The sequence below is a fragment of the Phyllobates terribilis genome, unplaced genomic scaffold (assembly GCF_046119375.1).
Source record: "Phyllobates terribilis strain yellow unplaced genomic scaffold, ASM4611937v1 Scaffold_2__4_contigs__length_985480577, whole genome shotgun sequence".
Taxonomy (NCBI): Eukaryota; Metazoa; Chordata; class Amphibia; order Anura; family Dendrobatidae; genus Phyllobates; species Phyllobates terribilis.
Window position 1 is genome coordinate 428,014,965 of NW_027362762.1, and position 24,610 is coordinate 428,039,574.

The following is a 24,610-nucleotide window of genomic DNA, read 5'->3' on the forward strand; positions in this document are numbered from 1 at the left end:
AGTAGGATTTGTTGTCCTAGTCGGTTATATGGAGATGCTTTGATATTATACATCCACTTTGCAGCACATGAATCTTATTTAAATGACATAATTATTCATAAATAAAAAAGTCCATTAACTTTCTAATTTTTCTTTTCCAATCAAGATAAAACCATTTATGCAATTGATAATAATTATATTAGTGACCCCAAATAAAGTACAATTAGTTTGGATTAATTTTCCATATGAATTATCCATGCTGCAGATGAAATGTTTCCATTCTGTCTATACACCATTGTCATTATGATCTCAGGTTCATCCTTGGGTATCTGAAAATGGGGAGAACCCATTGCCTCTGGAAGAAGAGCATTGCACAATTGTGGAGGTCACTGAGGAGGAAGTGAAGAATTCAGTCAAGCTGATCCCAAGTTTGACAACTGTGGTATGACATTTTGTGTACTGTGTTCACAATGCGATTCCAATGTTACATTTTATTAAAATAAGACACATATAATAGTAATATGAAATGTCTGTATTGCTGGAAAGATCACCCAACAGTGTATTTTACCAATGCCAGTATATGCTATATTTTTATATTTCAAATGAACCTTATTTGTAGATCATCAGAAATAATTTACCATTGTTATGTTTTTCGCTTTCATGCAGATATAAAGGCCCCCATACACATTAGATGGCTGATTGATGCTTAGGGCGATCATTTGGCCAACAGCCATCTTGGCCATTGTGAGGATCTGAGATTGTGGGTTTTAATAATCACCTAGGCAGGTTACCGATGTAACAATATTTTATTCCTTACATCCATAGTAATACAGCAATTCCAGGTAAATGTCCAAAATACAATTGTCTCAGTCCACAAGATCCTCCATACGACAGATAAAACGATGGAAGCACAAGTATCCAGTAGCACAGTCCTTTAAGAAAGTTTAAATCCCAATGACATATCCCCCAACTGTAGCAGGTTTATCCAGCCCAGTCGGTACTGATCTCCATATGCCATCGATCCACCCATGGTCCTCAGATTAGATCCTCTCCCTTCGACGACATTCCACCAACTTAACTAAACTTGTGTCTTCTCTTTTCTCCCTCCGTGGGATCAGCCCCCTCCCCCTTAGACATTTGATTTTAGCTGTAGGAATGAGAAATCTTTCAGATGCCCATCACTGGTAACCCCTGTGGTGATAGCTCCTTTGGCTGAGCTCTCCTGTGTTCTCTATGAGAAAGCATCACAGATATCTCTTCCGGCATATTATCTCCAGGAGGAAAAAGCAATCAGTAGTCCAAAATCAGACACTCCTTGATCCACAACTCTTCCAACAATCAGTTGTCATTAGAGTGTTGGCCAATCCTGTTGATGTCGGCGAGCGCACTCGACATTAGTCTAATGTGTATGGTGGGGGGGCTTTAGCATCTTCATGGTAACAGACAACAAACTTTCTTTTATGGAGCGGTAAATAACTAAAGATTGAAGCTGTACTGTTTGTTGTTGTTGATGAATACACATACATTTCTCATGAGTGTGTTGCTAACTCTAGTGGTTGCCATTAATTTTGCTCTTAAGGCCTCATTCAGATGTCCGTTTTTCACGAACACGTTCCATCTTTGGTTTTCCCAGATAGAACATGTATCCATTATAATCTACAGAGCTGTGTCTGCAAAAAAAATCATGGAGACTGTTTTTGATCTGGGTCACGAATCAAAATTACCAATAGCAGTCTATGGCTCTTTGAAAATCATGCACATCACCTGGATGACATCATTGTGCCATCTGTGTGCTGTATGTGATTAACATTGTAATGGATAGGAGAAGCTTTTGCAATTTATTTTTCCATACAATAAAATCACTGATGGGAAAAACTGACACACTGGTCAAACACTGATGAAACGCGAATGAAAAACACTGACGACAACTAGGAGCATTTATTTTTTCCATACATAAAAAATCATTGACAACTGAATGAGACCTAAATCATACCAAAACTTTAAACCTTATCTTCAATTTGTCCAATTTGTGCAATGTGAGATATTAATACGCATGTACTGTAAAATCTACTTATATGACATGCAATATAGTCAGTAGTAGGTGAGAAGATTGATCCTCTGTGAATCAACTTCAAAGTGAATTCCCTGAAATCCATATGTCCCAGCCATGTCGAACAATATGCAATTTGATTCTCGAGGATTCTCCACAAAAGATGTGTCAAGTCCCATTTCACACACTGCTGAAAATTGCATCAGCCAGAGAGCAGCTTCATGATGTCACACCATAATGCCTTGAAGGTTTCACATCACATGGTTTATTGCAGCCAATCAGAGAGAACTATCACAGGGACTATAAAAGCTGAAGGCAGGGAAAGAAGCAGCCTATCATTACAAATAGAGGAATAAAGGCCTAACTCTGAGTGTGGTATACTAGTGCAGGAATGAGAAAAATTAAAAATGAGAGTGTAGCATCGGCGTCTCTGCCCCGTACTAGGCAGAGACGCCGTCCCTCTCACCTCCCCGCTCCTGGCGCGGCGTCCTCCAGCGCTTCTCTCCCCGCTGCTTCCGGCACGCGCTCCTTCCACGGCAGTGTGCTTAGGGCGCGCGCGCTCCCCCTCTCTTAAAGGGACCGCGCGCATCGTCCTAAGGAGTCCCCGGCCAATTGCCGGAGGACCTCCCATATTTAAGGCACCTCCTCCAAAATGGAGGTGCCCGAGCAATGTTGTTGCACTGTTCACTACTCTGCTTCAGCCCTCAGGTCCCGTTGCCTGTTACCTGCCAGTTACCTGCCAGTTTCCTGACAGTTTGCTGCCTGATTCCTGCCTGTCATCCGCTTTCCTGCTTGCTAGCCTGAGGTCCGACGGTCTGCCTTCCGACACCTGTCAGTCTGTCTATGGACCAGCTTGCCCGCTCACCTGGGAGCGCTCACCTGCTACCTGTCTGTTAGCCTACTTGGAGGCTCCGCCGTCACGTGCTGTGACCATCTGCCAGTCCAGAGACTCTTGCCTGCTCACCTGGGAGCGCTCATCTGCTACCTGCCAGTTAGCCTACCTGGAGGCTCCGCCGTCACATGCTGTGACCACCTGCTTATCCAGAGACTCTCGCCTGCTCACCTGGGAGCACTCATCTGCATCCGCCTGTTAGCCTACCTGGAGGCTCCGCCGTCACATGCTGTGACCACCTGCTTATCCAGAGACTCTCGCCTGCTCACCTGGGAGCACACACCTGCCATCCGCCTGCTAGCCTACCTGGAGGCTCAGCCGTCACAGGTCGTACCAACCCTATACCCAGAGACTGTCCCGGTCACTTGCTGTGATCTCCTGCCCGTTCACCCAGAGACTGCCCCGGTCACTTGCCGTGACCTCCTGCCCGTTCACCCAGAGACTGCCCCGGTCACTTGCCGTGACCTCCTGCCCGTTTACCCAGAGACTGCCCCGGTCACCTGCTGTGACTACCTGCCCGTCTTCCCTGGGAGCCACCCGCTTCCTTACATGGACTGCCCCCTTGTATAGTTGCACAGAGGTTCCACCTCCCAGTCCCGTTACAGTTTGCTCGGGCCATGGAACCCGGTGGCCCCCAGATCTCCGATCTGCACCAGGAAGTCTTACGTCAGAAAACTCAGCAGGAGGTGGTACTGTCCTATCTACGGTCCGTTAACTCTCGTCTAGGCGCATTGTGTGACTTGTCTATGTCTACCTCTGGTCCAGCCGTGCCCATTCCTGCGGTACCGCAATCCAGTCCCTTCATGGTACCCGACTATGGACCTCGACTTCTGGCACCTCCACGCTTTGCCGGCGAACCTACTTTAGCTCGGGTTTCATAAACCAGTGCACCCTGCACTTTGAGCTATTGGCATACCAGTTCATCTCCGACCGAGCCAAGGTGGCCTTCATCATGTCCCATCTTACTGGGGAGGCACTGGCATGGCTAAATCCCCTGTGGGAGAGAGGGGATCCCCTGGTGTCCGACCTGCCGTCTTTCCTCGCTGCTTTCCGGAAAGTCTTCGATGAACCTGGACGGAAAACCTCTTCTGCCTCCTCACTGCTACGTCTCCGCCAAGGGAGTCTCACCGTGGGCCAATATGCCATACGGTTCCGCACCCTCGCTTCTGAGCTTGCCTGGGAAAATGAGGCTCTGGTGTCCGTCTTCTGGGAGGGTCTTTCCGGTCAGATTAAGGACGAGTTAGCTGGTCGGGACATTCCTACCACTCTGGATGACCTGGTGTCACTAGCTACCCGGATTGGCATCCGGTTCCAAGAACGTGCCAAAGAGACTACCTGGGAGAAAGACTTTTCTTGTTCTGCTCCTACTTCCCTGAGACCTGCTTCTCAATCAGTCACTCCGCGGGCGCCCTCGCCTGAACCTATGCAGATCGACCAGACCAAGATGGTCAAATCTCGCCAAGAATCTCGCCGAGCCGAGGGAAGCTGTTTCTATTGTGGCAGTATGGAGCACTTCATCCGTTCCTGCCCGGAGAAGCCGGGAAACGCCAGTGTCTAGGACTGCTCGGAGAGGTCGTCCTAGACAAAAGTAAGCCCTCTCCGTCTCTGACTTTACCAGTCTCTATTGCTTGGGGAGAAAACCGTCACTTTGAACTTGCCCACCTGGATTCTGGAGCTGCTGGAAACCTCATCTCCCAGTCTCTGGTAGAGAGATACCGTATTCCCACCAAGTCCCTGGCTGAACCATTATCAGTCGCCTCCGTGGATGGAAGACTTCTCTCGGAGACCATCCTGCTCGTCACTGAACCCATAACCCTGCAGGTGGGAATGCTGCACTCTGAGGAAATCTCATTCCATGTGTTGTCCGGACTTTCTCACTCCCTGTTGCTAGGTCTACCTTGGCTCCAGACACACGAACCCGTATTGAACTGGCGATCCGGTGAAGTACTCCGATGGGGTCCAGACTGCCATAGGACCTGCCTGGTTCCGGTCCGCCCAGTTCGCCCTCCGCCTACTCCAGCTAATTTACCAGGTCTCCCGGCTCCTTACTGGCCCTATGCGGACGTCTTCGGTAAGAAGGAAGCAGAGACGTTGCCACCCCATAGGCCATATGACTGCCCGATCGACCTGGTACCTGGCACCACTCCTCCCCGTGGGCGTATCTACCCGTTGTATGCAGCCGAGACCCGGGCCATGTCTGAGTACATTGAAGAGAATCTGGCTAGGGGATTTATCCGGAAATCTACCTCCCCGGCTGAAGCCGGATTCTTCTTTGTCAAAAAGAAAGACGGCTCGCTACGCCCCTGTATTGACTATAGAGGACTCAATCAGATCACTGTTAAAAATAAATACCCCCTTCCGCTCATCTCTGAGTTATTTGATCGTCTTAAAGGCGCCAGGATCTTCTCCAAGCTGGATCTACGTGGAGCTTATAACCTGGTCCGTATCCGTCAGGGAGACGAGTGGAAAACAGCATTTAATACCCGGGACGGACACTATGAGTACCGTGTGATGCCCTTCGGTCTCTGCAATGCTCCCGCCGTCTTCCAAGAACTGGTCAACGACATCTTCCGTGACCTTCTTTACTCCTGCGTGGTGGTATACCTGGACGACATCTTGGTCTTCTCTCCGGATCTTCCCACACACCGGAGGGATGTTCGTCAGGTCCTGCTTAGGCTCAGGCAGAACCACCTCTATGCTAAATACGAGAAGTGCCTTTTTTAGCAGACCTCTCTTCCTTTCTTGGGCTATGTTATCTCCCAGACAGGCTTGCGAATGGATCCCGAGAAGCTCTCTGCTGTCCTAAAGTGGCCCCGTCCGGAGGGCTTGAAGGCGATACAGCGATTCCTGGGCTTCGCTAACTACTATCGTCTCTTCATTCCTCACTTCTCGTCACGGACTGCGCCCATATCTGCGCTCACCCGTAAGGGAGCAAATCCCAAGGTATGGTCATCCGAAGCTGAGGAGGCCTTCCTTTCCCTGAAACAAGCCTTCTCCTCTGCCCCTGTGCTGCACCGTCCAGACTGCAACAAACAGTTCTACCTGGAGGTTGATGCCTCCTCCTCTGGAGCCGGAGCGGTGCTCACCCAGAAGTCTTCCTCTGGGAGAATGGTAACCTGCGGCTTTTTCTCTAAAATCTTCTCCTCCTCTGAGTGCAATTACTCCATAGGAGACCGAGAACTGCTTGCCGTTAAATTGGCGCTGGAGGAGTGGCGTTACCTGCTTGAAGGGGCTCTATACCCGGTGATCATCTATACGGATCACAAGAACCTGGCATATCTCCAAAATGCCCAGAGACTTAATCCACGTCAAGCCCGGTGGTCTTTGTTCTTTGCCCGCTTCGATTTCATCCTTCATTTCCGCCCGGCGGACAAAAATGTCAAAGTTGATGCCTTGTCCCGATCCTTCCTGTCCTCCGACCAAGAGGAGGAGCCTATGCACATTATCGACCCCTCCAAGGTGATGAATGTGGCCCCCTTGGATTTTACTCGTCTTCCACCCGGCAAGACGTTCGTGGCGCCTCCAGACCGTGAGAGGGTTCTTCGCTGGGGTCATTCTTCTAAACTAGCTGGCCATGCCGGCCAAAAGAAGACCTTCCTACTCATTTCCCGGCATTACTGGTGGTCTACCCTGCGTAAGGATGTGGTAGACTTCGTCTCTGCCTGTTCATCTTGTGGCCGCAACAAAATTCCCAGACACTTACCAGCTGGTCATCTCCTGCTGCTTCCCATACCTGTTGCCCCGTGGCAACACATCGCTATGGACTTCATTACCGATCTCCCTGTCTCTGCCGGGTGTACTGTCATTTGGGTGGTCGCGGACCGCTTCTCTAAAATGGCCCACTTCATTCCCCTGCCTGGTCTTCCGTCTGCACCTGAGCTGGCTAAGGACTTTATTCGCCATATCTTCCGTCTCCATGGCCTACCCCTCCACATCGTGTCGGATCGAGGGGTTCAGTTTACCTCACGCTTCTGGAGAGCCACATGTAAACTGCTGGACGTCACCCTGGACTTCTCCGCTTACCACCCTCAGTCCAATGGTCAAGTGGAGCGGATCAATCAGATCCTTACCAGCTATCTCCGGCACTTTGTTAATGCCCACCATTCTGATTGGGTGGACCTCCTTCCTTGGGCCGAGTTCTCTTATAATAACCACGAGAGCGAATCCTCTTCCAAGTCCCCGTTCTTTATTGTCTATGGCCAGCACCTCCGGATTCCGCTCCCTGTCTCCGTTTCTGTGGACAACCCTGCTGCGGAGTCTCTTGTCAGCGAATTTTCTACTATTTGGGAGAGTACCAGGTCCGCTCTTCTTCTGTCCTCTGAGCGGATGAAGAGATATGCTGATAAGAGACGTCTGGATCCGCCTCAATTCCATCCGGGAGACAAGGTTTGGCTCTCGTCCAAACATGTGCGACTCAAAGAACCCTCCTTCAAGTTGGGCCCTCGATTCATCGGTCCCTTCGAAGTCCTCAGGCAAATTAACCCTGTGGCCTACAAATTAAAACTCCCGGCCACCCTACGGATTCCCAACTCCTTCCACGTATCTCTCCTCAAACCCGTTGTCTTTAACTCTTTTTCCAATAATCCAGGTGCCCCTCCTGCTCCGGTTTCCGCTGATGACGTCTTTGAGGTAGAGAGTATTCTGGCCTCCAAGAGGGTAAGAGGACAGACCTTTTTTCTGGTAGATTGGAGGGGGTTTGGTCCTGAGGAGAGAACTTGGGAACCCAGGGAGAACATCAACGCCCCGCTTCTCCTTGAAAAATTTCTTTCTGGCCAAAAAAAGAGGGGGCCTAAAGGGGGGGGGTACTGTAGCATCAGCGTCTCTGCCCCGTACTAGGCAGAGACGCCGTCCCTCTCACCTCCCCGCTCCTGGCGCGGCGTCCTCCAGCGCTTCTCTCCCCGCTGCTTCCGGCACGCGCTCCTTCCCCGGCAGTGTGCTTAGGGCGCGCGCGCGTGCTCCCCCTCTCTTAAAAGGACCGCGCGCGCCGTCCTAAGGAGTCCCCGGCCAATTGCCGGAGGACCTCCCATATTTAAGGCACCTCCTCCAAAATGGAGGTGCCCGAGCAATGTTGTTGCACTGTTCACTACTCTGCTTCAGCCCTCAGGTCCCGTTGCCTGTTACCTGCCAGTTACCTGCCAGTTTCCTGCCAGTTTGCTGCCTGATTCCTGCCTGTCATCCGCTTTCCTGCTTGCTAGCCTGAGGTCCGACGGTCTGCCTTCCGACACCTGTCAGTCTGTCTATGGACCAGCTTGCCCGCTCACCTGGGAGCGCTCACCTGCTACCTGTCTGTTAGCCTACCTGGAGGCTCCGCCGTCACGTGCTGTGACCATCTGCCAGTCCAGAGACTCTTGCCTGCTCACCTGGGAGCGCTCATCTGCTACCTGCCAGTTAGCCTACCTGGAGGCTCCGCCGTCACATGCTGTGACCACCTGCTTATCCAGAGACTCTCGCCTGCTCACCTGGGAGCACTCATCTGCATCCGCCTGTTAGCCTACCTGGAGGCTCCACCGTCACATGCTGTGACCACCTGCTTATCCAGAGACTCTCGCCTGCTCACCTGGGAGCACACACCTGCCATCCGCCTGCTAGCCTACCTGGAGGCTCAGCCGTCACAGGTCGTACCAACCCTATACCCAGAGACTGTCCCGGTCACTTGCTGTGATCTCCTGCCCGTTCACCCAGAGACTGCCCCGGTCACTTGCCGTGACCTCCTGCCCGTTCACCCAGAGACTGCCCCGGTCACTTGCCGTGACCTCCTGCCCGTTTACCCAGAGACTGCCCCGGTCACCTGCTGTGACTACCTGCCCGTCTTCCCTGGGAGCCACCCGCTTCCTTACATGGACTGCCCCCTTGTATAGTTGCACAGAGGTTCCACCTCCCAGTCCCGTTACAGAGAGTCTGTGAATAAGAATACAAAGTATCAAGTGATAGGGAGGTGCTGTACCTGCTTAGTCAGTTTGACTGTGAATTTATTCATCATGATATACTGCAGTAGCAACACCTAAATAGCAGCATGTTTTTTGCTTGACGCTCTGCAGACTAGGAAGGCAGTATACAACCCTCTGTCCTAATTTTGTGTTTGTGTTAGTGTGCTTTCACACTGTGTTCTGGCACCCTTTCCTTGGTCCCATCGGGCCTTAAAGGGGTTTTCCCACGAACAAAAGTTCATTTTAATCAATACATCTTGGAATAATAATAACTTCTACAATTGAATGTATTTAAATAAAATGTCCCTGTGCTGAGATAATCTTGTATATGTGCCCCTGCTGTGTACTGTGTAATGGCTGTGTCTGACCGTGTACAGAACATGGTCTGATCATACCACATCTCCTGGGCAGGAGAGGAAGCAAAAGAGGATACAGACATTTCAGCAGGTGATTGCAGCTGATTCTTTCTTTGAGGTAAATCATTGTTTAAAAGCAGACAGGGAAATGCTTTACCTCACAAAAAGATTCAAATGCGATCCCATGCTGTAATGTCTATATACTCTTTTGCTTCCTTTCCTGCCCAGGAGATGTGGTATGATCAGACCATGTTCCGTACACGGTCAAACACAGCCATTACACAGGGGAACATTTATTTACACACATCCAATTGTGGAAGTTGTTATCATTCCAAGATCTATTGATTAACATGTACTTTCGTTCGTGGGAAAACCCCTTTAAGTCTGAACCCCCTTAAAACGGGATTTGGGTATATGCACTGATGGGGCCATAGATTATTCTGGTGCCGACAGAGCGTCATGCATCATTTACGGATGTGTACGCCTATTGGAGGCGGACACTCATATGTAGACTGCATCTGGGTGTCCGTCTCCAGTAGGCGTATACACCTGAATCCCGTTTGGCGGTGGGTTCGGATGTAAGCCCCAACAGGACCAACGAACAGGTGCCAAAACCCAATGTGAAAGCACCCTAAGAAAGCTCAAAAGAGGCTCAATACAGTTATAGGAGACCTCAGAGTGTTATACATGTTTTTTTTCCTGGCAATGCAGTGTTAAGATTTGTGCCAAATCTAATTTTGGGGGAAAATTTGACTAAGCTTGCTAATTTGATTTTCAAAAGATTTGCTAATTTCCAGTCTGTACTAATCCAAGGATGAGGATGTTCACTTGTCATAGATGGTTAATAGAGTGTTTAGTTTCCATGGGAATATGTACAATTTTGTCTATTTTATTCCCATCTGAAGAGTAATCTTAAAATGCAGTAGGCAGTCAAGCTTTACAAAAGTGATATCTTTTAATCATGTTGAAGAGTTTCCCCACAGGTTATAGTCGGCATCGGCTTTTATTAAGTATGCAAATTTAATTAAGCCAATTCTTTTCTGCAGATAGGATTGATGACCTATATTTAATTTGTTGTTTCCTCCATTGTGCTGACACATCATTTTTATCTGATCTGTTAGATGTGCTCTACTTTAATACAACAAATCTACCAGACATTTTCAGAAATTAGAAGATATGTGAGATTATGTCAAAGAAAATACTTGTATTGAATTTTGAGTTACAGTAATACAGTGACATTCTGGGTGACTTAAACTATGATAGAAAATGATATGAAGAGTTACGGTATATAGGTTGGAGTTCTGGATCATTACCAGATGCATCAATCAGTCATATGCATAAAAACTGTAACAGGTGAAGTAATTAACATTGATTATTTTATGACAATGGAAACTGCTAAGTTATGGGATATATTAATCAGCAAGTGAACAGTCAGTTCTTGAAGTTTATATGTTGGAAGCAAGATTAATGGGCAAGCATTAGGATCTGAGTAATTTAGACAAAGGCCAAATTGTGATGGCTAGATGACTAGATCATAGCATCTCCAAAAATGGCAGTTCTTGTAAGAGTGTACCCAGAGTTCATCGAATAGTGCCAATAAAAAATGGTGCAAGCAAGTTACCATTGGTTAACCAGCCACAAGGTCATGGATGCCCAAGGCTCATTTATACAGATAGGTAGTAATGGCTAGGTCAGATCCCACAGCACATCCCCAGTTTAATCAATTCAAGACAAATAAAATATAAACTATGCATACTCACTTCATGCAGCAGTGTGCTTCAGCAATGTTGGCACCACAGTTCCTGGAGAGTGACATGACTTGTGTCACGTACATGAACAAAGGCGCCAACATCGCTGGAAAGACAACATTGCAAGAGGTGGTAGACAGTTGTGCACACAGTGTATCACAGCTTGTAGCATAAGGGGTTGAATAGCTACAGACCATTGCTGACCTCATGTCCACTACCAAAAGTGCATATAACAGTCATGTATAATGTCCATTAGATATTATCAAAAAGTTTCGCAGGAATCTAGTCCAGTGGCCACTGACTTGAGCGAATCATCTACTTCTACCTACCAATATCCCGGCACCTCTTCTGATTAGCAGGTCCAGCACAACGTCATGTGTACGTAGCTTTGGGCCTACTAATCAGAAAAGTACCTTGAGATAGGTAGAAGGAAGTTTGTAGGCCTCTGGTTTATGGCCAAGGACCACCAATTTGATTACTGGGGTCCTGAGAACCTTTTTGAATATTTATCTCCAATGTCCATTTTAGGACCTCTTTAGATGTCAAAGTCAAACATCAAATTATTGAAAGTTTAAGCCAAATTTCTCACATTACACAACTGATTCTGATACTTGACTGTGAGATCTGAATATGATATCTAGATTTAAAACTCAAATACCTGACTCTTGCCTCTGACTTTCTTGTCTTGTCAGATCCAGAAGTATTAGTTGCGTTGTAAATCTTATCTAGCTAAAATAGCGGCCATCTTAATAGAAATCAAATGGACCCCATTATAGTTAGGCATAAGGACTGGGAAGAATCGGAAGCACAGTAATATCAATGTATTGGTTCAAGCATAATAAAATTATATGGGATGCCACAGATATCCCTCAGCAAGGACCAACTCAGATTGTACACAACATGTCCACATTTTGTAGTGTACCACTGTTATATTACTCTAAAATACAGAAGTATTGCATTATGTTAGCAATCAAAATTTAACATATTCAAATCTCTTAGTGATAAAAAAAATTAATAAAGAATTCAACACAATAACACAATAGAGGTGCTACCATTAAAAAATACAACTCTTTCTAATAAAAGAAACAAGCTCTCATATGGGCATATTGGTGAAAAAATAAATAATTTAAGACCAAATTCAGTAACCAGTGTTATTGGCATGTCACATATTTGCCATTTTTACCATTGTGTTTATAGAGCTGTGTGATGGTATATGTATTATTTGTGTCTCATTCCTTAATGTATATATTTTTTGGTTGACATAGCACTTTTTTTTCTTAATTAAGATTTTAGTGAAAGCAATGCTGCGGAAGCGCTCATTTGGAAACCCATTTGAATGCGCCAGGAGAGAAGAAAGGTCCATGTCTGCCCCAGGAAACCTTTTAATGTAAGTGAACAATGGGGTGAAAATGTGCTGTAGATGTGACGGTTCTCATATTTAATTGTTATCCAATGGGAAGGTAAATATGATTATTAGTTTGACTAATTGGACATTTAAATATGTATTATTACTCATTATTATTTTGGTTATTATGTATGTAGCTATTACTCCAGTAACATGAGTCTCTGCAATTCTACTATAGAAGTACTTTCTTACCTAATTCTACTCCCACAATCCATCATGACGGTCAGTATTTGCTGGTCAACTAATATTAAATAGGTTGTTTAGCCATTAAAACATTTTTTTTTTAAAACTGCTTATAATGTTATAAAACAAAACTAATCCCCGTACACTCTGGTTTCTATTACTTCCCGCTTTCCCACTGCTCTCTGTATATCCGGTTCCAGCAATAACACAATGGAAGCGTCATCACTGCAACAGGAATTACAGAGACTGGTTGGAGACTGGGAAGTAAAAACGGGATGGGCAGGGAATTGGAAAAATGACTGTGATGACTATTGTCAGTTTTTAATATAGTATTTTAAATGGTTTTTAAAGAATCGAGATGACCCCTTTTTAAAAGCTGTTATTGACACTTTTTCCATACAAAGTCTTGTTGAGTTTCCACATGTAGGGTCAGTCTATTATGTTGCAAATCTCCAGTTCTACATTTTGCCGCAGTATCAGAAAATAACATATATCAATGCAGTTTTTATATTTAGGCAACTTTAAAGGGGTTTTCCCACAAACAAAAGTTCATTTTAATCAATAGATCTTGGAATAATAATAACTTCCACAATTGGATGTGTTTTAAAAAAATGTTCCTGTGCTGAGATAATCTTACAAATGTGCCCCTGCTGTGTACTGTGTAATGGCTGTGTCTGACCGTGCTGGAACATGGTCTGATCATACCACATCTCCTGGGCAGGGGGGGGAAGCAAAAGAGCATACAGACATTACAGCACGGGATCGCAGCTGATTTTTTCTATGAGGTTAAACATTTCCCTGTCTGTTTTTAAACAATGTTTTAGTTCAAAGAATCATTTTTGATCCCATGCTGTAATGTCGGTTAGACACAGTCATTGCACAGTACACAGGGGCATATTTATAAGATTATCTCAGAACAGGAACATTTTATTTAAACACATTCAATTGTGGAACTTATTATTATTCCAAGATCTATTGACTAAAATGAACTTTTGTTTGTGGGAATGAGCCTAATGGTATATGCGCACAGAGTTTTTTTTAGGCTGTCCAAAACTACGAGTTTCCAAGTAGAGTCCATTTCAGGCTTCTCTCCTTCTTTTGGAAGTTTTTCATTTCCTAAAGCAGTTTTGAAGAGTTTTTGAAGTGTTTTGCCAAAGTATTTTTCCTGAAGCATTTTTGGCAGCCTTCTGATTGATCAGTGCCTAGTTTGGAGTTGATTCCATCTGGGGCCATGTGCACACGGAGTCTTTTTGTTGAGTTTTCAAAGCAGAAACTCCCAAGTTTTTTAGTAGATTTGAGATTTGGAGGAGGATTCGGAGAGTTTCTGCTCCAAAACGTCTTTAAAAAACAGGAGTTTTTCAAGCAATTTTTGAGCAATTTTTCAGATGTGTTTTTTTTGTGATGCTGCTCCAAAAAACACCATCTACACATACACTAATACTTTGGCTAAATACAATATTCTTTTTTAGTTAAAACACATTTCAAATTATTTAAAAAGCTATACTGAAAGTACCTGCCTTATAATATTTAACTTTTGTTTTTTACAGAAAGGAAATCATTAGTGATTTTTCCAATACACAAAAAATGGTCTGATTTTCATAAGAGTTTAGTGTCAGTTTTTACCATCAGTGTTTCATCAGTGATTTTCTCTTATAAAAAAAAAAAATTAAGCAAATTGCAAAGTTTCTCCTATACTTTGCAATGTTAATCATGGACAGCACATGGATGGCAATATGTCCTGTCCGGGAAACAAAAGCTGCTGGCTATGTATGTGATCTGGTTTGATGGGAACTGTTAATGTGTGATTGGTGAGGACGTGGCGCAGAAGTGGAGTTTTTCCAAGAGTGGACGGTGGGACTGTGGAAGGTTGGAAGGGTAGAGGTGGAGCCTGGATGGAGTGTCAAGGGGGCTCGAAATTTTTGCCTGTATGGGGCCCTGAAATTACTGGTGGCAACCCTGGGTGTGTGAAGTGTGAAAACTGTATTTTTCCGAAGACCAGCAGTTTTTATCTTTCATCTCCTCTGTCTTCCTTCTGTATTATACCAGTTAGGCCACATTCACACGCTCAGTATTTGGTGAGTTTTTTACCTCAGTATTTGTAAGCCAAAACCAGGAGTGGAGCAATCATAGGAAAAGTATAATAGAAACACGTCACCACTTCTGTATTTATCACCTACTCCTGGATTTGGCTTACAAATAGTGATAAATACAGATTTTTACAAAGGTGTATAATAATCACCCAGTAAAAAGAAGGAATAACAAAAGAAGTATTAAAATTAATATTTCATTTGAAGCATGTTTAAAAATAACTAAAAAAGATAAAAGGGAAAGGTACCAATCAAGGGAAGACACAATAGGAGCTTTTAATCTTTGGGAGGGATATCAGATGAAAAATAATGCAAATTGGGCTAAATTGTACTTCATCAAAATTTCATAGTGGAGAATATCTCCACAACAGTACTATTTGTAAATACAATCAAGAGCATTCCAACATGATTTGATCAATCAATGAAAAACAAAGGAACACCAAAGTGGACCTATATATTCCACATAACGGGGTAAATCACAGACAACGGCATGTCAGGTGAGGGAAACAGCGGTGTTCTCGTGCCTTATGCACATAAACTAACACAACCAATGAATATACATGGTTCCCCTCTAACTGACATGCCAATTACCGAAGTGAATCCTCCGATGAAAAGTGGAGTATCGAACATTGATGTCAACACATAATAAATAATTAACAGTTAGATCATCAAAAGTATCCCATACTGATGTGAACGCTCCTGCTTCCTGCCCCGACGCGCACGTTTCGCATTAGCTTCTTTGGGAGTTAGAGGGGAACCATGTATATTCATTGGCTGTGTTAGTTTATGTGCATAAGGCACGAGAACACCGCTGTTTCCCTCACCTGACATGCCGTTGTCTGTGATTTACCCCGTTATGTGGAATATATAGGTCCACTTTGGTGTTCCTTTGTTTTTCATTGATTGATCAAATCATGTTGGAATGCTCTTGATTGTATTTACAAATAGTACTGTTGTGGAGATATTCTCCACTATGAAATTTTGATGAAGTACAATTTAGCCCAATTTGCATTATTTTTCATCTGATATCCCTCCCAAAGATTAAAAAGCTCCTATTGAGTCTTCCCTTGATTGGTACCTTTCCCTTTTATCTTTTTTAGTTATTTTTAAACATGTTTCAAATAAAATATTCATTTTAATACTTCTTTTGTTACTCCTTCTTTTTACTGGGTGATTATTATACACCTTTGTAAAAGTCTGTATTTATAATTGATATTGGGAGTACTACTATTTCATTATATATTTGGACTACTTATGTGAAATTTACAAATAGTGATGTACAATACTGGCCAAATACTCAAGGTGTGAACATGGCCTTAATCAGTGTAAGGAAGGTAGTCTAAAGAGAGTCCACACTGTGCAGAAATGTCCTCACAAGTGGCCATTTGATTTTGTAAGAAAAGGAAGGACAATTTTTAGGGTGAATTTACATGTGATGAAAAAATACTCCACAAAATTAAGTAATTCTGCATCAAAAAAACTCAAGTGGAATTACTGGGCTTGGATTTGTGTTGTTGTTTTTACTTTATGATGAAATTCCAAAACACTTGAAAGCTCTACAGAAAGTATTTCTGCTGACAAAAAAATCTGCGTGGAAATAGAAACAATGTGCATGTTGCGGATTTACTTTCCACCTACAGTACAGACCAAAAGTTTGGACACACCTTCTCATTTAAAGATTTTTCTGTATTTTCATGGCTTTGAAAATTGTACATTCACACTGAAGGCATCAAAACTATGAATTAACACATGTGGAATTATATACTTAACAAAAAAGTGTGAAACAACTGAAAATATGTCTTATATTCTAGGTTCTTCAAAGTAGCCACCTTTTGCTTTGATGACTGCTTTGCACACTTTTGGCATTCTCTTGATGAGCTTCAAGAGGTAGTCACCGGAAATGGTTTTCACTTCACAGGTGTGCCCTGTCAGGTTTAATAAGTGGGATTTCTTGCCTTATCAATGGGATTGGGACCATCAGTTGTGTTGTGCAGAAGTCAGGTGGATACACAGCTGATAGTCCTACTGAATAGACTGTTAGAATTTGTATTATGGCAAGAAAAAAGCAGCTAAGTTAAGAAAAACGAATGGCTATCATTACTTTAAGAAATGAAGGTCAGTCAGTCCGAAAAATTGGGCAAACTTTGAAAGTGTCCCCAAGTGCAGTTGCAAAAACCATCAAGCGCTACAAAGAAACTGGCTCACATGAGGACCGCCCCAGGAAAGGAAGACCAAGAGTCACTTCTGCTTCTGAGGATAAGTTTATCCGAGTCACCAGCCTCAGAAATCGCAGGTTAACAGCCGCTCAGAATAGAGACCAGGTCAATGCCACACAGAGTTCTAGCTGCAGACACATCTCTACAACAACTGTTAAGAGGAGACTTTGTGCAGCAGGCCTTCATGGTAAAATAGCTGCTAGGAAACCACTGCTAAGGACTGGCAACAAGCAGAAGAGACTTGTTTGGGCTAAAGAACACAAGGAATGGACATTAGACCAGTGGAAATCTGTGCTTTGGTCTGATGAGTCCAAATTTGAGATCTTTGGTTCCAACCACCGTGTCTTTGTGCGACGCAGAAGAGGTGAACGGATGGACTCTACATGCCTGGTTCCCACCGTGAAGCATGGAGGAGGAGGTGTGATGGTGTGGGGGTGCTTTGCTGGTGACACTGTTGGGGATTTATTCAAAATTGAAGGCATACTGAACCAGCAAGGCTACCACAGCATCTAGCAGCAGCATGCTATTCCATCCGGTTTGCGTTTAGTTGGACCATCATTTATTTTTCAACAGGACAATAACCCCAAACACACCTCCAGGCTGTGTAAGGGCTATTTGACCAAGAAGGAGAGTGATGGGGTGCTACGCCAGATGACCTGGCCTCCACAGTCACCAGACTTGAACCCAATCGAGATGGTTTGGGGTGAGCTGGACCGCAGAGTGAAGGCAAAAGGGCCAACAAGTGCTAAGCATCTCTGGGAACTCCTTCAAGATTGTTGGAAGACCATTTCCGGTGACTACCTCTTGAAGCTCATCAAGAGAATTCCAAGAGTGTGCAAAGCAGTCATCAAAGCAAAAGGTGGCTACTTTGAAGAACCTAGAATATAAGACATATTTTCAGTTGTTTCACACTTTTTTGTTAAGTATATAATTCCACATGTGTTAATTCATAGTTTTGATGCCTTCAGAGTGAATGTACAATTTTCATAGTCATGAAAATAAAGAAAAATCTTTAAATGAGAAGGTGTGTCCAAACTTTTGGTCAGTACTGTATGTAGGAATACATGTTGTGAATTGTCACAGCGGATTTTTCTAATGCAAAAATACACCACGTGGAAATTCACCGTTAAATATTTCTTACCTTCAGAAAAACCGCAGCTTGTCCATCAATTATTCTCCTTTTACGTGAGATATATTCTTAAAATGTAATATTTCGCAAAAGTTGAACCATTAAAGGAATATTTGGAGACCAGCCACATTAAGCTTAACCATGTTAATATCTACCTTCAGTTACCATCTGTTATCACAGTAGGAATGTGACACCATCACGACCCAAATGTTTCACAATCTGTTGCTTCCAGCAGCCGCCAGCCAGTATTTACTTGATCCTTTGGTTTCTGAAGGTGAAATAATTTCATTTTCTTATTTTTTTTACTGATGAGCACTGAAACATTGCCTTACTGCATACAAACCCTGTGCACCTTCCATTTTCCTCTCATTCTTTTTCTGTATTAATCTGTGCTTTCCACCTGCAGTAATTAGTCCACAGTTATATACTGCAGTCAGTGACTCGGCAGAATATATTCATTTCCCAACACCAGCGGCGTAGGCGGTTTGCTCATTAAATGTCAATTCATTTTTCATTAGAATTTAGGAGTCAAGACAGGGCTCACAGCTGTGCGGAGTTAATAATGATGTCCAGTGCATAAATCCAGAGCATCTACCAACTCAAATTAATTTTCTGTAAACATAGTCAGGGGTGCACCTACTTCCAAACGCTCGCCTATTAAATGGAATATAATATACCCTTAAGAAATATAATACCATTTGTACGAATATTGTAGCATCATTGCCAGGTCTTCAATCAGTACCAAAAGTTTCATAAATTTGCATCCAAGAAATCATAGGTAGCAAAAACAAACGTACGTCCAATTTGGAACCTGGGTGCATTGGCTGGGCACTCACAGCATATACAGTCAGCATCCCTTAATGCTGGGGTCTCAAACTCGGCAGGGTATATGGGCCGCACATGGAAAACATTTTTTATTTGGGGGACCGCATTCTCTGCAGGTCAAAGTGACATTTTTAGTGATACCATTTTTTTTTGTATACACCTTTTGAACATTTTTGCCGTGTTTATTTTATTTTTTTATAGCTTGGGTCGTAATGGATGTTGCGATAATAAACGTGCACTTTTTTGTGTTTACTTTAGTTTATATATAAAACAGCATTTTTAGTGCCAAAATATTTTTCATGCTTTATTTTTAATTATTTTTTTTTAACTTTTACAATTTTGTTTCCCCCAATTGGCCACATACAGTAATATTGTCTTACAATTAGCACCATATAGTAATTCTGGCAAACATTTTGCAGTAATGCTCCCCATTCTGCTCCTCATTTTGTACTAATGTCCCATACTGATCCTCATCTTGCAGTAATGCTCCCCACCCTGGTCCTCATTTTGTAGTAATGTGCCCCATCATGGTCCTAATGTTGTAGTAATGTGCCCCACCCTGGTCCTAATCTTGCAGTAATATGCCCATCCTGGTCCCCATCTTATAGTAATGGGCCCCATCCTGGTCCCCATCTTGTAGTAATGTGCCCATCCTGGTCCTCATCTTGTAGTAATGTGCCTCATCCTGGTCCTCATCTTGTAGTAATGTGCCCCATCCTGGTCCTAATCTTGCAGTAATGTGCCCATCCTGTTCGCCATCTTGTAGTAATGTGCCCAATTCTGGTCCTCATCTTGTAGTAATGTTCCCCATCCTATTCCCCATCTTGCAGTAATGTGCTCATCCCGGTCCCCATCTTGTAGTAATGTGCCCATACTGGTCCCCATCTTAGAGTAATGCCCCATCCTGATCCCCATCATGGATTAATGTTCCCATCTTGTAGTAATGTCCCCGATCCAGGTCCCCATATTGTGGCTATGTCCCCATCCTGGTCCCCATATTGTAGGTATGTCCCCATCCAGGTTCCCATATTGTAGATATGTCCCCATATTGTAGATATGCCTCCATCCAGGTCCCTTTATTGTAGATATGACCCCATATTGTAGATATGTCACCATCCAGGTCCTCATCTTGTGGCTATGTGCCCATATTGTGGCTATGTCCCCATCCAGGTCCCCATATTGTGGCCAGGTCCCCATATTGTGGCTATGTCCCCATCCAGTTCCCCATGTTGTGGCTATGTCCCCATCCAGGTCCCCATGTTGTGGCTATGTCCCCATCCAGGTCCTCATGTTGTGGCTATGTTCCCATTCAGGTCTCTATGTTGTGGCTATGTCCCCATCCAGGTCCCCATGTTGTGGCAATGTCCCCATCCAGGTCCCCATGTTGTGGCTATGTTCCCATCCAGGTCCCCATGTTGTGGCTATATCCCCATCAATGTTCCCATCAATGTCCCCATGCTGTGGCAATGTTCCCATCAATGTCCCCATGTTGTGGCTGTGTCCCCATTAATGTCCCCATGCTGTGGCTATGTCCCCATGTTGTGGCTATGTCCCCCATCAATGTCCACATGCTGTGGCTATGTCCCCATCGATGTCCCCATGCTGTGGCTATGTCCCCATCAATGTCCCCATTCTGTGGCTATATCCCTATTTTGTGGCTGTGTCCCCATCCAGGTCCCCATGTTGTGGATATATCCTTTATTGTGCTGTTCTTCACACACATGAAAGAGAAAAAAAAAGATTATTCTCACCTGTCCTCCTTTCCCTCGGCGTCCTTTCTGCACCTGTGGCACGCAGGCACTACAGAGTCAGACCCCTTGACGATCCCGACCTGGTCCAGGAGGAGCCGCCGACTGCAGCGCTGCATTGCTGCGCATTGCGCGCAGAGACAGTCTCTCAGCACAGCATTACCAATGCCAGCTGCTGGCCAATCAGAGACCAGCAGCTGATATCTGCGCATTGCAGTGACATTATACTCCGCTGCGCCGGCACGCAAATGTCAGCTGCTGGCTTCTGATTGGCCGGCGGCTGGCATTGGTAATGCTGTGCTGGGAGACTGCCTCTGCGCGCAGTGCGCGGCAATGCTGCGCTGCTGTCGGCGGCTCCTCCTGGACCAGGTCGGGATTGTCAAGGGGTCTGACCCTGTGGTGCCTGTGGGCCACATAGAGCAGCCTCGGGGGCCGCGTGTTTGAGACCTCTGCCCTAGTGATAGCAACAGAAAACCAGTGTATGATTTCAAAGAATTAACAAATCACTGACAATTCCTGTAATTTGAGAGACACTTGAGTTTGCCAAAGGATGATTCAACCGGCAAGATGAATCTACAGTACAATTCATAGTAAAGGTGAGAAGATAGGGTTGAGAATCCAATTCTAATATGTCTTAACCCATTTAGTCCACTTTTAGTATTAGATATAGTAATCTTATGCTGGTGTGCCTCTACTCTCCAAATCTATGAATTTGTGAGAATTTCCTTCTACTGATGGTTTGAAATTGACTGTGATAACACCTGAGGACAACAAATTCTTATATTCTCTGGTCCCGTTATGGAATCCTGGGTGGCGCTGAAGATTATTAGGAAGCCTTTATAGGAGGGTGCTACTGTATTGGTGGTGGACTACAGTGGTAAATCCTGCTGATAGATTCCCTTTAAGGAAGTATCATGTCTGCACTCAAGGTATTTGGGCAGATTAATCAATAATGACACAGGGAAACCTGCCAGTAATTTTTGTGATATCGGCGGTGTTGCCCAGTTCATAATAAATGTCTTTGATGCTAATTACTGTTCTAAAATATGCACTAGCTCTGCTCTTGCTCTAACCCATAATCTATGTGCTTTACTTTTGTAAGGCAACAGCGTGTGTATAGACCTTAATAACCATGTGGCAGCAGCAAACTCATGTGCCACACTTTGCCCATACAACATTTAAAAGACAGCTTTCAAAAAGTCGCGGGAATGAATAAAGCAACCAACAGCACTCTATCAATGGATGCAAAATCGAGAGCTCCAAAGAACCCACTTGAAGATGATCCAGTAAGTACTGAAAGACAACGTCCAAGTCTATCAAAAAGGCATTTATCAAAAACTTTTTGATAGGTAACAACGTTTTGATCTTTTTGTATGGCAGAATAAATTTTGTTTTACCTTTTCACCCGGACTTGGACCCTGTCGTTCACTACTTAGCTTTCAAAAAATCTCTGTGCCCACTGGCTATCTCTCTGAGACCATCTTAACAAAGTTGTGTATGCTTAATACATATCAATGTTCTGAAATAAATGTTTGGCTTGGTAAATATATGCTAGGCCAAATTAATGGCCTGGTATATAACATTCTTTGTATATAACATCTAGTGGCATAAGCCGGACCCACGCTACACAGGACCTTTTTGATATCTAACTCGAACAGACTTTTTCCAGAGAATATAGTGGAGATTTATTAACTTAAATGCACAAGAAGTCAATCCGAAATTGTGCTAAAATGGTATAATACTTTTTCGTTCACCATTTTGATGATATTATGGAAATTTCCCACAAGAAAGATTAAAAACCTGGAGAGATTATTTGTGTACCTCTAAGCTAGCAATTGCAATTACATGGCATTTAAAGAGAACTTATCATCTGCTCAAAATAAATTGGGTTAAATACCTTGTAAAAATCCCTGAAATAATTCTGACGCTCATTTCCGTTTTGCACTGTGTTGCTCCATTGCAGAGTTATTCATATTTGTTGCTTTTGGAGCACAGTATGTGAAATCTCTGCTTGCAGACCAACATGGCGTTTCTAAAAAGTCATCTGTAGGGATGTATGCTTTCAGCACTCCCAACTCGGCAGCTGATCTAGCAGCTTATCAGTCTCAGACACTGCCGAGTTATAATTGGCAGTGTCTGGTAGCGAGGGGTGAAAGGGGATGAGCCCAAAGATGACTGAAGAAACTCCCAGTTGGACTTCAAGCAGAGATTTCACATACTATCTTCTAAAAGCAACAAATGTGAAACCTCCAAAAGCAACAAATGTTAATATCTCTGCAATGGAGTGACATAACACAAAACTGAAGAGAGTGGCAGAATTAGGGGAGCTCATGATTTTTTTTTTTTTACAATGTTTTCAACTCAATTATTTGAGCAAGTGACAGGTCCCCTTTAAGAAGAGAAGTATTTCTTACATGTTTAGTGAGTTGTGTGCATAATGTATTTTACTATGTTCAGCAGGTTGATAAATGGGATGTACGTTGTGCAATTTTCACCAGCTACTAGATTTATGCAAACGTTGACCCTATTGATGAATCCCTTACAGTCCCAGTTAAAAAGGGATGCATTACTTTTTTGTCATGACATTATATTTTCCTACACTGCCATATACTAAATCCACTCTAGTAGGTTACTCTCTTAGATGACATGTACAAATCTACTGACTGCTGTGATGAATGTTCTACGTGCCTTCAATCATAGTGCCATTGTATAGTGTCCATCTGTTTGATTTTCTACACTCTTCATCTCTAACATTGACAGCTTAGCTAAGTTTTATATCACAAAATGGCATGGAAGCAAAAGGTAGAATATTTGCACCTTGTTATTGCAGAGCACTCTATGTGCACTTTCTATTACTACATAATAGAACTATATACATGTTACTTATATTCCTCCTCTTTTTGCCCAGTTGTTGGAAGATAGCTTAATGCACTATAATTTATAGATGCATCACACATTTTTCGAGTGATGTCTGAACTTCCTTATATATAATAATCGATGGGGTGCTTTGTAAGACTGGTCGTTTCCATGGCAACAAAGCTGGATTGCCATCTTAGTATCTATAGTGCTCAGAAGTGTAGAAACCACTGTATGCCTCTTAAAACTTACCCAATGCTGTAATGTTATGACATATACAATACAATAATTTCTGTAAATGATATATATATGCGTGTGTTTGTGTATGTGTATGTATATATATATATATATATATATATATATATATATATACAGTATGGACCAAAAATTTGGACACACCTTCTCATTTAAAGATTTTTCTGTATTTTCTTGACTATGGAAATTGTACATTCACACTGAAGGCATCAAAACTATGAATTAACGCATGTGGAATTATATACTTAACAAAAAAGTGTGAAACAACTGAAAATATGTCTTATATTCTAGGCTCTTCAAAGTAGCCACCTTTTGCTTTGATGACTGCTTTGCACACTCTTGGCATTCTCTTGATGAGCTTCAAGAGGTAGTCACCGGAAATGGTCTTCCAACAATCTTGAAGGAGTTCCCAGAGATGCTTAGCACTTGTTGGCCCTTTTGCCTTCACTCTGCAGTCCAGCTCACCCCAAACCATCTCGATTGGGTTCAGGTCTGGTGACTGTGGATGCCAGGTCATCTAGCGTAGCACCCCGTCACTCTCGCTCTTGGTCAAATAGCCCTTACACAGCCTGGCGATGTGTTTGGGGTCATTGTCCTGTTGAAAAATAAATGATGGTCCAACTAAACGCAAACTGGATGGAATAGCATGCCGCTGCAAGATGCTGTGGTAGCCATGCTGGTTCAGTATGCCTTCAATTTTGAATAAATCCCCAACAGTGTCACCAGCAAAGTACCCCCACACCATCACACCTCCTCCTCCATGCTTCACGGTGGGAACCAGGCATGTAGAGTCCATCCGTTCACCTTTTCTGCATCGCACAAAGACACGGTGGTTGGAACCAAAGATCTCAAATTTGGACTCATCAGACCAAAGCACAGATTTCCACTGGTCTAATGTCCGTTCCTTGTGTTCTTTAGCCCAAACAAGTCTCTTCTGCTTGTTGCCTGTCCTTA

At 43.8% G+C, this 24,610-nt stretch overlaps 1 protein-coding gene across 2 annotated transcripts in view; it reads left to right on the forward strand.

Moving 5' to 3' along the window:
* The window catches only part of CAMKK1 (calcium/calmodulin dependent protein kinase kinase 1), a 422,153-nt gene that overhangs the window by 382,913 nt on the left and 14,630 nt on the right, over positions 1 to 24,610 (forward strand). For both annotated transcript variants that reach the window (XM_073665198.1, XM_073665200.1), the window contains exons 14-15: positions 293 to 421; positions 12,239 to 12,339. In XM_073665198.1, coding sequence (XP_073521299.1) covers positions 293 to 421; positions 12,239 to 12,339 — 230 coding nt within the window. The remainder of the gene's footprint in view (positions 1 to 292; positions 422 to 12,238; positions 12,340 to 24,610) is intronic.